Source organism: Falco punctatus (genome assembly GCF_963210335.1).
Source record: "Falco punctatus genome assembly, chromosome: 9".
In the NCBI taxonomy this organism is placed as follows: Eukaryota; Metazoa; Chordata; class Aves; order Falconiformes; family Falconidae; genus Falco; species Falco punctatus.
This window is the reverse complement of record NC_137589.1, coordinates 19,252,926-19,265,010: the sequence shown is the minus strand read 5'-3', so window position 1 is coordinate 19,265,010 and position 12,085 is coordinate 19,252,926. Positions and strand designations below refer to the sequence as shown.

General features: G+C 55.2%; 1 protein-coding gene across 4 annotated transcripts in view; it reads left to right on the top strand.

Moving 5' to 3' along the window:
* CDH23 (cadherin related 23) overlaps nt 1-12,085 on the top strand; it is a 213,657-nt gene that overhangs the window by 194,401 nt on the left and 7,171 nt on the right. For all 4 annotated transcript variants that reach the window (XM_080401276.1, XM_080401277.1, XM_080401278.1 and 1 more), the window contains 16 exons: nt 946-1,167; nt 1,250-1,369; nt 3,538-3,718; nt 4,620-4,753; nt 4,995-5,204; nt 5,381-5,488; nt 6,026-6,128; nt 7,023-7,148; nt 7,235-7,438; nt 7,666-8,124; nt 8,995-9,111; nt 9,654-9,878; nt 9,961-10,130; nt 10,411-10,548; nt 10,705-10,824; nt 11,268-11,445. In XM_080401276.1, coding sequence (XP_080257402.1) covers nt 946-1,167; nt 1,250-1,369; nt 3,538-3,718; nt 4,620-4,753; nt 4,995-5,204; nt 5,381-5,488; nt 6,026-6,128; nt 7,023-7,148; nt 7,235-7,438; nt 7,666-8,124; nt 8,995-9,111; nt 9,654-9,878; nt 9,961-10,130; nt 10,411-10,548; nt 10,705-10,824; nt 11,268-11,445 — 2,815 coding nt within the window. The remainder of the gene's footprint in view (nt 1-945; nt 1,168-1,249; nt 1,370-3,537; nt 3,719-4,619; nt 4,754-4,994; nt 5,205-5,380; nt 5,489-6,025; nt 6,129-7,022; nt 7,149-7,234; nt 7,439-7,665; nt 8,125-8,994; nt 9,112-9,653; nt 9,879-9,960; nt 10,131-10,410; nt 10,549-10,704; nt 10,825-11,267; nt 11,446-12,085) is intronic.

Sequence of the window (12,085 nt, the reverse complement as noted above, 5' to 3'; positions counted from 1 at the left end):
AGGAAACTTTGCTGCTAACCTGCTCTGAATTTGGAGCGTGTAGTGTAATAGAAAAGTAGCTAATTACTGTGGCTTTGTGGTTTTTACAGCAAGCGCGTCTGATGTTCCTGTTAAAAGTGTAACCCTTGTCTGGCTGGAAGAAATTTCTTGCTGGGGGAAGGTGTAGGCACAAAGTCCAGAGACTCCAAGAAAATGGTTTATCATCCTGAGACCCCATGTCTGAGTTGAGCCTTTAGGCAGGGTGGCACGGTCTTGTCACCTCCCCCACCCCCAGGTGTGTCCCCATGCTGACAGGGCCAGAAGACAGCCTTCAGTAGCATCCACATGCCTGTGCAGAGTCACATACAGCTGGAAGAGGGTCAGGGCAGGCTGAGCCTGACTGGTGGTGAAATCATGGCCAGCGGGTAGATGATGGGACCCACAGGAGGTCCGTCTCGTTGTCCGAGATGCTCATTTTTGTTCCTCCCCTGCACCATAGCAGCATCATCTCCAGATGTTTTCCATCCTACCACATTGCCACCCGCAGTAACAACCACCAAGGTGTCCCCAATGTCAAGGTGAGGACTCACACATGTCTCCCCCAAAGGCAGTGAGGCACGATGGGTTCAGCCTCTGGCTTTCCCTCTGCCATGGGCTGCTCCCCGGTGTTACCAGCAATGGTAAAAAACGGGTGAAAAGGAAAGGGATCCCACAGAGACACGCTTTGCTTGGGAACAAGGGTGTGATTTAATCTGTGTTTATCTCTGTACCCAGCCATTGCCTGGAGATGCGTCTGCAGCCGCGGCTCATTTCACTTTTAGCCCTGCACCTCGTCTGTGTCTCTTGGCAGGGTTGAGCCCACATTGTTCATTGACCTTGACAGGTCCAGCCTTCCCCAGCCAGCACCAGGGGTTGGCAGAGCTGATTCCTCTGTGGTGCTTAATGCAATGTCCCCATGTCCCACAGGCTACGACCACAGTGTATGTCACCGTCCTGGACGAGAACGACAACGCTCCTGCCTTCCAGCAGCAACTGTATGAGGTGACCCTTGACGAAGGTCCTGCCACACTAAATGCCAGCCTCGTCACTGTGCAGGCCCTGGACCAGGATGAGGGACCCAATGGCACGGTTGCATATGCCATCACCGAAGGCAACATCTTGGATACCTTCCACATCAACAGCACCACGGTCAGTAAGGATGCCAGCCCCATCCTGGATGTGTCCCTGTCCCACTCCCTTCAATCCCAGCTGCTCTCCCTTCACCTTCCAGGGGGAGATCCGCACAGTGAAGGAGCTGGACTACGAGATCAGCCACGGACGCTACACCTTGATCGTCACAGCCACTGACCAGTGCCCCATCTTCTCACACCGGCTGACATCGACTACCACGGTAGGGAGCTGCTGGCAGGGTTGCGACACCATGGCCTCTTTGGAGTTGTGGAGTTCCCCCTCATATGAGCAGTTTCACATCTCCTTCCCAGTGGTCACTAATTGCTTTTCCCAGCTGTGGCCAGTTTACCCAATTGCTGTGGGCCCACTCCCTCATGAAGTCTACAAAACAGAGACATGGGCAAGAGATGCTCATGGGTTAATTAACTCAGTTATTTGGTCCTGCAAAGACACAAACAGAAGAAATTCCTGCAATGGCTTTTAAGGTGCATTATGTTTTCTTTAAATGTCCCCTTGGTACTTTTTGCTTTGAAGGGTGAGTAGCTAGTAAAGCATTACTATAGTATTAACTTCTGCTTCATCTTTTATCTCCTCAGATTATTTATCTGCTTCTAAAAATCCTTTTTCATTCCTTGTATGGAGGCTGTTTATAGCTGCTAGTCATTTTTTTGTAGCTTTTCTCTATAGCTCTTCCATTTTTTCTGGGCCATGGTAACCTGAACTTAGCACACTGTTCAAAGGAGGTGTGTGTGTGTGGAGGGGGGGTTGCAGCACACAGACTAGCAGCTGCAAAGCAAGTGTTGTGCAGGAATTGAATCAGCTGATTATTTTGGGGTCCAAAACCAAAATTTGGCAGGTTGTACAGCAGACATGACCCATGCCAGATTGATTTTGGGGTCTGCAGGTGGAAGGGATCAGTTAGATCATGCTTCACCCAGATACCAAGCCAAGCATTTTGTAGTTCCCCAAAAGGAGGTATTCTTGTGTGCAAAGAAAAAAAAAGTGAAACTGAAGGGGAGATACCAGTGTGGGAGATTTCCATGGATAAAATCTGTCTTCACGAGCCTGGCAGTATGGTGCTCCATGCTTGGGGAAATGGGAAGCCTTCAGACATGTGCGTCTGATGCTGCTGGAGATGCCTTCCTGGCCCAGGAAAACTGCGGTGGAAAGTTTGAGACCCAGGGTTTAACTGCCGGCAGGGAAGGCAGGCATGCTGCAGGCGAAGGCAGAGCTTTTCTTGCTTTTGACCCAAGCAGAGACATGAACTTGGAAACTCCTTCAGCAGCAGCTACCAAAGCTAGAAGCGATAGGAAACACCCTCCCTATGTGGTCCAGGGAGTTTGTGCCAGCACCATATGAAAACAGCTTTTGGGAGGAGGATTAATGATTACTTAAGATCCCAAGTGATGAGAAATCCATCACCATGATAAAGTGTGCCAGTGTTTGTTTTCTCCACTGCTAGGAAACAGGGCAGAGGCTCAGATACACTCTTCTGTAAAGATTAGATTCAGCCAAATGCCCATCTGATAGATTTTACTATCCTTTAACCCAGGAGGTCGGAATTCTCTTCATTTTCAGTACCTTTCTTGTAACCAACCGTACCACCAAAGCTTAGTATTTTATTAGCCACTGGAGATTCTCCTCCTCAGGCAGCATTTCTCCGCTGTGCAAGTTCCCCAAAGCCTAGCAAGGGGATAACCCTCTTTGCAATACAGTATAGTATAGAGCTATATAAATGTCTTCTATAACATGTGACTCAGTTAAAAACCAAGACTCAGGTTCAATCCCCAGCCTCACCGGCAGCCCTGTGGTCTGCTCTGTCCTAAAATTGTTGATGTTTTCCCCTTTTGAGATCTGTAGAATTGATTTCTAGCCAGCTAAATGTGTCATAGGAAGGGATGCTAAGAGGGGAAACGTGCCAATGTGTTGGTGGTGTTTTGTGTTGGAATAAGGACACAAGCTGCAAATTTTTTAAAGTTGACTCAGCATTAGGAACAAAGTCCTTGGTGGAAGAAAAGGAGTGAGCAAGCGTGCAGCTGGCTGCAGAGATTGGATCTCTCAGAACTCATGGCTTTGGAGGTCAAATCCATGTCCGTGGCTTTGTCTATCCAGCTTGGGTTTCGGGATGTGAATGTGGAGAACATTTGAATTCTCCATCACCTGTGTGTGGCCGGAGTTTCATAGTGTCACTGTAGGATGGACATGATCAGGAATAACTGAGTCTCTGAACTGTGAGCTGGATGTTTGGTGGACCCAGAAAAGCCAGAAATACAGGAGGCGTTTTGCGATGTCACCCGTCCATGGCTTCCCATGGTCATGGCCAGCGGGCTGGTCTCCCCTTCCATCCCTCTCCTGTCACTGCCCTTCACCCTCTCACCGTGACTGCAGGTGCTGGTGAACCTCAATGACATCAATGACAACTGTCCCACCTTCCCACGGCCCCATGAGGGTCCCTTTGATGTCACCGAAGGGCAGCCCGGCCCACGCGTCTGGACCTTCCTGGCCCACGACGGCGACTCGGGACCCAACGGGCAAGTGGAGTACAGCATCATCGCTGGGGACCCCCTCGGTGAGCGGGGATATGGGGGCGTCCCCTCTCCTTCTGGCTGCCCCGTGAAGGAGCCTGGCTTGCAGGAGCTGGGTGGAAGTGTTTTAGAAAAGCCATCCTCCCTCCCAGCACTTCTGCGAATTCAGTCTTTCGACACCAGGAAATCCTGTTTTGAGCAACAGGAAACTTAACTCGTTCATGGCCAGCCAGTGTGTGACCGGGGCTTATGCAAGGGATGGGGGAAATCTGCTAAACATTTTGGGGGGGTGGGGTGGGGGGTGGGGCGGAGAAAAAGAATACTGCAGAAAGAGCAGCCACAAGTTGCAAGTGCCTGGCCCCATCCCCTCACCCCTGCGGGGTCTGCAGGGTGTTTGGGGACTGAGTTGCTCTACAACCCCTGGTGAAGCTGTATCTCCAGCCTCACCAGCACCCTGGAGCAGGTGGCAGAGGAGCTGTGGGCTTCCCTAATCATGGGGACATGGGGCTGTCCCTCTGTGAACGGATGGTGGCTTGAGCCCAGTCCTGCCTCCCAGCTAACCCTGCTGCAAAGCTTTGCTAGAACAACCTGGAGGCAGCTCCTCGGCTTGGTGGAATCCATGTCATGTATCCCACCCTGCTCTGGCCATCACAGGGCATGGGCAGCTGCTTGGAGGGCTGTTGGCATCTTCAGAAAGGCCCAGCCAAGGGTTGTGAGCATTCTTGTTTGCCGTTCAACCCATGCCCTGCTCCTGCTGGTACCCGCGGGTGCATCCAGGATAGTCCCTGGCTACCACGACCGTCCTGTATCTGCAGTAATGGGGCATGGTTTTGTCCCCAAACCCACCATGGTCCCTGTCCCCCGGCTCCGAAACAAGCCGTTCCCTGGGGAGCCGGGCTGTGCACAGAGGCACGGCACGAGCCAGGGCCCCGCTGTCTCTGGCAGGGGAGTTTGTGATCTCCCCGGTGGAAGGGGAGCTGCGGGTGCGAAAGGATGCCGAGCTGGACCGTGAGAACATCCCCTTCTACAACCTCACCATCGCCGCCCGGGACCGAGGGGTGCCCCCCCTCAGCTCCACGGTGAGTCCCCCAGTGCTGCACAGGGGAGCTGCGGGCTGCTGTCCCCTATCCCCAACTCCTTCCTCCTGGTCTCTATCTTCACTGTCCTCCCCTCCTCCTTCTTCCCCTCATCCCTGGAGCTTTCTTCCCCCAGACTGTAGTGGGCTGAGCAGGGAAGCCCCTTCTAACCCCAGGGGGCAAAAAAAGGATGGGAAGGATGGAAATAGGTGCCACGGGCCCATATCGCTTCTCTCCCTGGCAGATCCTGGTGGGTGTCCGTGTGCTGGACATCAATGACAATGACCCTGTGCTCCTCAACCTCCCGATGAACCTCACCCTCAGTGAGAATGCCGCCATCTCCAGCTTTGTCACCCGCATCCTCGCCCAGGATGCAGACAAGGGGCCAAACGCTCTCCTGACCTTTGACATAACAGCAGGCAACACAGAGAATGCCTTCTACATCAACAGCACCGTACGGTCCGGGAGGGTGGGATGCTGGCACATGGAGGGTGGACACCCCTGGCCCTGGAGCCCTGCCTTCCCTGGGCACTTATGGGTGCCATCTGGCATCCGTGCCTTGGCAGGAGATGCCCCAGGGGAAGTGCTCCTCATGTCCCTTGTAAAAGTGCTCTTTTTTTTTCTTGGTAGAGTGGCATCATCTATGTAAACCGCCCACTGGACAGGGAGCGTGTGGCAGAGTACAGGCTGACCATCACGGTGAAGGACAACCCCGAGAATATACGCAATGCCAGGCGGGTAATTATGGACGCTTCCGGGGCCTCCAGCAATGCAGGTGTCAGAGCGGATGGGAGAAGGGGTTCATGCCGAGGCCAAAAAGACAGTGCATTTACCCACAGCATTTCCAGTAACAGCCACGTCCACCAAAAGCATCTGGGGGTCACATAGAGGGGGCTGCAACCCTCTCCCCAGCAGAGAACAGGACCAATAGGATTTAGGGCAACTCCAACATTGCATACTGACCCTGTGCAACAGCAGTAGGTGTCACGGAACGTGGGACAAAGTTTGGCAGGAAAGCTGCATAACCACAATGATACCAGAGCATCCTTTGGCCCTGCCAAGATGTCCCATGCGTCATGCTTGAGGAGTGGAGGCTGGGAAGGGATGCCCAGCCCCAGGGTGAGGGTCCCTGCAGACCCTGCAGTGTGATCCAGGGAGCACAGCGTCATGGTTGCACAGGGCTGCAGCTTTGACCAGCAGCAAGCTAGAGGTGGGAGAGTGATGTCAAGAAAAGGATGCTGCGGTCATCTCCCTCTTGTCCCCATTTTCCTTTAGGATTTTGACCTGCTGGTCATTTCCATAGCAGATGAGAACGACAACCACCCCCTCTTCACCCAGAGCTCCTACCAGGCCGAGGTGATGGAGAACTCAGCCCCGGGTAGGTCTTTCTTTGCTCATATATGTGGCTCCTGGAGAATCCCTTTGGGGCCGGGCGAGGGGAGGTGTCTCCTGGCCGTGTGGAGGAGACCCGATGCTGAGCAGGGAAAGGCTGCAGGTCAGTGGGATGGGGATGCCGAGTATGAGGAGCTCCTGCCAACGGCCTGGGGAGGTCAGCACTGAGGAGACCAGAGCTTTGGTCTATGCTGCTGGTGGAAACCCTTCCTGGCACAGGTCAGGCACAACCCTGCAAGAAATCAGATCCATTTGGGAATTGCTCAGCTGCAGGCAGCGAGAGGTGCCTGCGGCCTGAGCCGAGCGCTGGGGGCAGCCTTGAGAGCACCAACCTGCCCAATATCCCTGCAGGGGATGGGAAGCCATCTCTCCATCACCAGCACCTGGAGCTGCCTTGCTCCAGGGGTTAGAGATAAAGCAGACCAGCCTGTCCAGGTAGACATCTCCCAGCCAAAGAGCTAGAAATACTTTTTTCTTTCTTTCTTTCTTTCTTTTTGCCTTCCTGCCATTTAAATTGCTCCCTGCCCAAGACCTCGGGTACCTTCCTGTCCTGCAATCGAGAGACAGCCCAGGCAGAGGGTTTGGGTGCCTGCAGGTGATGCCCTCAGCGGCAGGGTGCTGGTGCCGCCCATCTGATGGATGTGTCTGTCTGTTTGTTTTTAGCCGGACGTCCCACTGCCTCACCTGGGCCTCATGAAATCGGTCTGCAAGGCTGCAGCAGCTGCCCCCTGCCCCCGCTGCCTCGTACCCTTCGAGGCCCCTCTCTGTCACCTCCTCCATCCATTCATTGCTGTCCCTCATGCATCACTGGGGTGGGAGGGGGATGGGGGAGGCTCTGCAGGGGTCTGCCACCCACCCTAACCCTTATCATCCCATCCAGGGAGTCTGGTCACGATGCTCAATGGACCCATCCTAGCTCTGGATGCTGACCATGGCAGCAATGCTATCGTGACCTACCAGCTCCTGGAGGCATCTCTGGACGTGTTTGTTATTGACAACAGGACAGGTGGGGTGGCTCAGCAGGTCCCAGCTCCCAGCCCAGGGCCATCAGGCAGCTGTGGGGTCTGTCACTGATCTTTTCCCCCTCTCCAGGTGTTGTTTCGGTGAAGCCTGGCAGTGTGATAGACCGAGAGGCTTTGCAGGACCCTTGCCTGGAGTTCACGCTCGTGGCTCGTGACGTGGGAGGGCTGAACAGCACTGCCAGCCTGGTGGTGACCATCCTGGATGACAACGACAACCGCCCCATCTTCCAGCCAGCATTCATCATGGCACGGCTGTTGGAAAACAGCCCCCCAGGTCAGGAGAGGGCCGGGACTGGACGTGAGGGTGGGTGATGGGGAGACCTGGGTGTGCCCCTGGGACTGTGAAGATCCAGCTCCATTGTCAGGGTTGGCCAGCGTGGGGGTGAAGGGAAAATTTGGGAACTGCGGCTGCCCACACGGTTTGACAGTATTTGCCTTGTGACCAGGGGCTTGTTGCTGCCTCCAACCCTTGCTTGAGAGAGCTGTTCCCCCGCTTTCCAGGCTTCTCCATCCTCCAGGTGACAGCCACGGATGCTGACAGTGGCCTCAACCAGCAACTGGATTACCGGATAGAGGGCGGTGGCCAGGACAGGTTCCTGATTGATGCTACCACGGGGGTGATCCGTGTGGCCAACATCACCATCGACCGGGAGGAGCGGGATGCCTACCGGCTAACGGTGGTGGCTGTGGACCAGGGCACGCCAGCGCTGTCAGGCACTGCCACTGTCAGCCTCTTCATCGATGACATCAACGACTGCCGGCCCGAATTCATCAACCCCATCCAGACCGTCAGCATCCCTGAGTCAGCCACCCCTGGCACCGTGGTGGCTGAGGTGGCTGCCATTGACCGGGACCTTCACCCTCGCCTGGAGTACTACCTGCTGGAGATCGTGGCCCGTGACGACACGGATGCACTGGTGCCTGAACAGCAAGGAGTATTCACAGTGGATTTTAGGACAGGTAGGAGAGCGGGAAGGGTGGCACGGGCAGTGTGGACTCCTCTCCTCGCTTCTGCTTCTTCTTCTCTGCCTGGAGGTAGGTGTCTGAGGCACGGAGAGATGATGCTCCTCTCCTGCCTCCCTGCTGTCCTCCTCCTGCTGCCCTGTCTTACCCTGTCCTGTCCTCTCTCCCTTGGCCAACCAACTTAACTAACCCTTTTCTTTCCTTTCCGGCTCTCAGCTCACCAGGTTTGTCTCTGTGTCTGTGCTTGTTTCTCTCTCCGTGCCATCGATCGCCTCCCTCCATCTCACCCATCTCCATCACAGGTGGCTCTGCTGCAGGCCGGGGGCTGCTCAGCCTTGGCAGACTGGACACAGGCACCCTCACTGGGGGGATCAGGGGGGACTCCAGGGTAGATGGTGGGCTCTACCCTCAGGGAAGGAGGGACAGGAGCTCCCTGCATCCGTTTTGGAAGCACAGAGCTGATCCAGGAAACTAAAATGCCCTTGTTGTAAGGGTTACTGGGCAGGACTCCTACAGACGCCAGAATGCTGAGCTAAAGTGGATGGGGTTGGGCAGAGGAGCAGCAGCAGTTGCTCCCAAACCCCTGTTGTCCACACAACACAAACCCTTACCCCAGCTGAGGCAGCACGAGAACCTGTTAGCTGGGCAGAGCGGAGCAGGCAGGAAGGCAGGAGATGGAGAACAGGGGGAGAAAAGTTGTCTTCTCCTGTAGCTACTGAGTATTTTCCCCATTTAGCCTTTGGGAAGAGGCAGGAGAGCAAGTGCAGCAGAGGTTGCAGCAGTCGGCTGGTACAGACCAGGCTGCCGGGGGTCCTGAATGGAGGGGCACAGGCACAGCCTGTGACCCCACCTTTTTGGGGTTCCCAGGAGCTGTGAAGATCAAAAGTCCCCTCAACCGGGAACTGGTGGCCACCTACGAGCTCACCATCTCCGTCCACGACAATGCCAGCGAAGTCATCGACCGCTCAGTCAGCGTGCCCAACGGTAAGCGTGGGCTCTACCCACAGAGCGCAAGGCCAGAGGTGGCAGCTGCCAGGGGCTGGCACAGTTCCCCTACCTCCCTCTCCATCCTGACAAGCAACATTTCCAGTGGGAGCGGTCCTGGGCCAGCTCCCGTCAGGTTCGGTTTCTCCTCTGGGCCCTCCTTTAGCGAATGGCTGGGGCATCCCAGGGATGGAGAGAACTATTTGTCCATAACCGTACCATGGGAGATGCCCACTTCTTCATTACTATCCCCATCGTGTCTTGCCACCCTGCTCCTGGTAATTCCAGGCCCATGTGTGAGAAGGAACATACAGATCAGGAGTAGGTCTCAAGCAGGTGAGACATGTTATGGCCAGGTCAGGGCATAGCAGCTTTGCTGAATATTGTCATTTTTCTTGGTGAACTAGCTCCATTTAGTTGGCTTTTCTGGAGTTTCATGCTTGTATATTTACAACCCTCCTTTCTCCCGTTCTTCTTTCCCTTCTCTTTCCCGCTTGTTCTCTGCCTCTTCTCTTCCCCCGTGGTCTCCACCATGGCCACAGCCAAGCTGACAATCAACGTCTTGGACGTCAACGACAACACGCCCCGCTTCCGCCCCTTTGGGGTCACCTATTTCACTGAGAGGATCCTGGAGGGAGCCACACAGGGCACCACACTCATCTCCATCTCGGCAGTGGACCCAGACAAAGGTGCCAACGGGCAGATCACCTATGAGCTGCTGAACCTCTCCCCAGAAGGCTATGCCTGCCTTGAAGACCAGTCAGCAGGTTGGTGGCCCTGGGAGCTGGGAGTCTGGGCAGGTCAGCGGCCTGGGGCAGGTTTCTTATTTCAGGGTCTCCTGTCCTCTAGGGAAGGTCGTGGCCAACAGGACAGTGGACTATGAGGAGGTGCAGTGGCTGAACTTCACCATTCGAGCCTCTGACAACGGCTCTCCCCGCAGATCTGCCGAGATCCCTGTGTACCTCGAGATAGTGGACATCAATGACAACAATCCCATTTTCAGCCAGCCATCCTACCAGGTAAGCTGGGCTCCCTTGTTCAAATCCCTGTGGGGCTGGGCAGTGCCTTCCTTGTGATGACAGGCACAGAGCTGGGGGTTGTCCAGGGACACCTTCTCTTCCTCTGTCGGTGGCTGAACCATATGAAGAAGATGGTCAACCCACCAATGTACTCTGTGTGAACATCTTGTTCTGGGTCCAGCTGTGCCCACCCCTGGGTGTCACCCTGCACCCTTGGTTACTGCCCAGTAAAACAGCAAGCGAGGGAACAACCCGTCCTGCCTGTTCCCTTTGCTTGCAGAAAGCTGTCTTTGAGGACGTGCCGTTGGGTACAGTCATCCTGAGGGTCAAGGCCACAGATGCAGATTCTGGGCGTTTTGCTCTCATCCAGTACAGCCTGGGGGACGGAGAGGGCAAGTTTGGGATAAATCCCAACACGGTAAGGAGCAAACCAAGGCTGGAACAGAGCAGGGGAAGGAGAGGGATGGCTGACATGGTCCCACCTTGTGCCTTGCTCCCACATCTCATCTTATGCCCCTTCTCGAGTACCTGCTCTGCCAGACAAGGTCCACCTGAGAGTCTCTGTGTGCTGCAGGGTGACATCTATGTCCTGTCAGCCCTGGACCGGGAGAAGAAGGATCACTACACACTGACAGCTGTGGCCAGGGACAACCCTGGGGATGTCTCCAGTAACCGTCGGGAGAACTCTGTGCAGGTAGGGCTCTCCTCCCACCACCCCTCGTGTGATGGTCACCAGTAAGAAGGTGTTAAACCTCAGGCTTTCCTTCCCAGCAAGCTTGCTGGTGGCTCGGGGAGGAATTAGCCAGAAGGAAGAGTAGGTGACCCCAGAGCCTGTAGGGTAGATGGTGCAGGGCACTTTGTAATGTGGGAACGGTGTGTCAGCAGGAGGGGACAGAGCTGGGGGGGGGCAGGGGAGGGTGACATGATTGTCTGCAAGTGCTCCAGCATGAATGGGTGTCCCGGCCATGGCCATCCCCATTGTTGGAGGCAGGAATTCAGCTAGCAGAACTACGCGAATAGCAGGAAGGGCACTGCGTGCCGGCAGCGGAGCCGTGGGTCGTGGCAGGGATATGGCCCCCAGGGGCTGCCCAGCTGTCTCCAGCCTCACGTCACCCAGCTGGCTGTGCTTTGTCAAAGGTGCTGATCACAGTCCTGGACATCAATGACTTCAGGCCCCAGTTCAGCAAGAGCCAGTTCAGCACCAGTGTCTATGAGAATGAGCCGGCAGGGACCTCGGTGATCACAATGACTGCCACCGACCTGGACGAAGGGGAAAACGGGATGGTGACCTACAGCATCGAGGGCCCTGGAGCAGGTAGGTGCTGCTGGTGAGGGGCTGCTCCCCAGGGAAGAGGGTTATGATGAAGAACAATTAGAGGAGATGTAGGGGCCAAGCTTACATGCCATGTCCCACAGCTGGTTTGAAGCAAGGTCGTGCGAGCGCTGCCGGGAGCAATGCTGAAAGCGTGGAGTTTTCAGTATTGCTCCACATCTCCCAGTTCCTCATGGTGTGACCTGTTGAAGCCTTTCCTGCCTTCATCCTCCAGCCCGGCCTTGGTTCATCCTCTTCTCCCCCACCCCAGCAGGACTTTCTATGTACACAAGTGTGTCTTGTAGCAAACCCACTGCATGCTTTAGAGGAAAGCTAAGAAGAGCTAGGAGGAGGTTGTGGGTGGATACTGGTTGTGCCTGAAATCCAGTATAACTCTGCACACCAAGGAGTGATAGGAACCAGGCAAAAAACAACATAACTGTAGAGGGGAATGGCAGAACATTCATTTTCCCGAGACTCATGGACTCCTCTGACCATCAGCCTGGGCAGGTGCTCTGAAAAACCCTGAGACCATTCACATACCTGGCCTCAGGCAGCCTTCATCACCCCTTGACAGGGATTTCCCACCAGTGAGGCGTGTGCTTCAGCGGTATACTGGTTTCTAATTGTAATTTATCTGGCG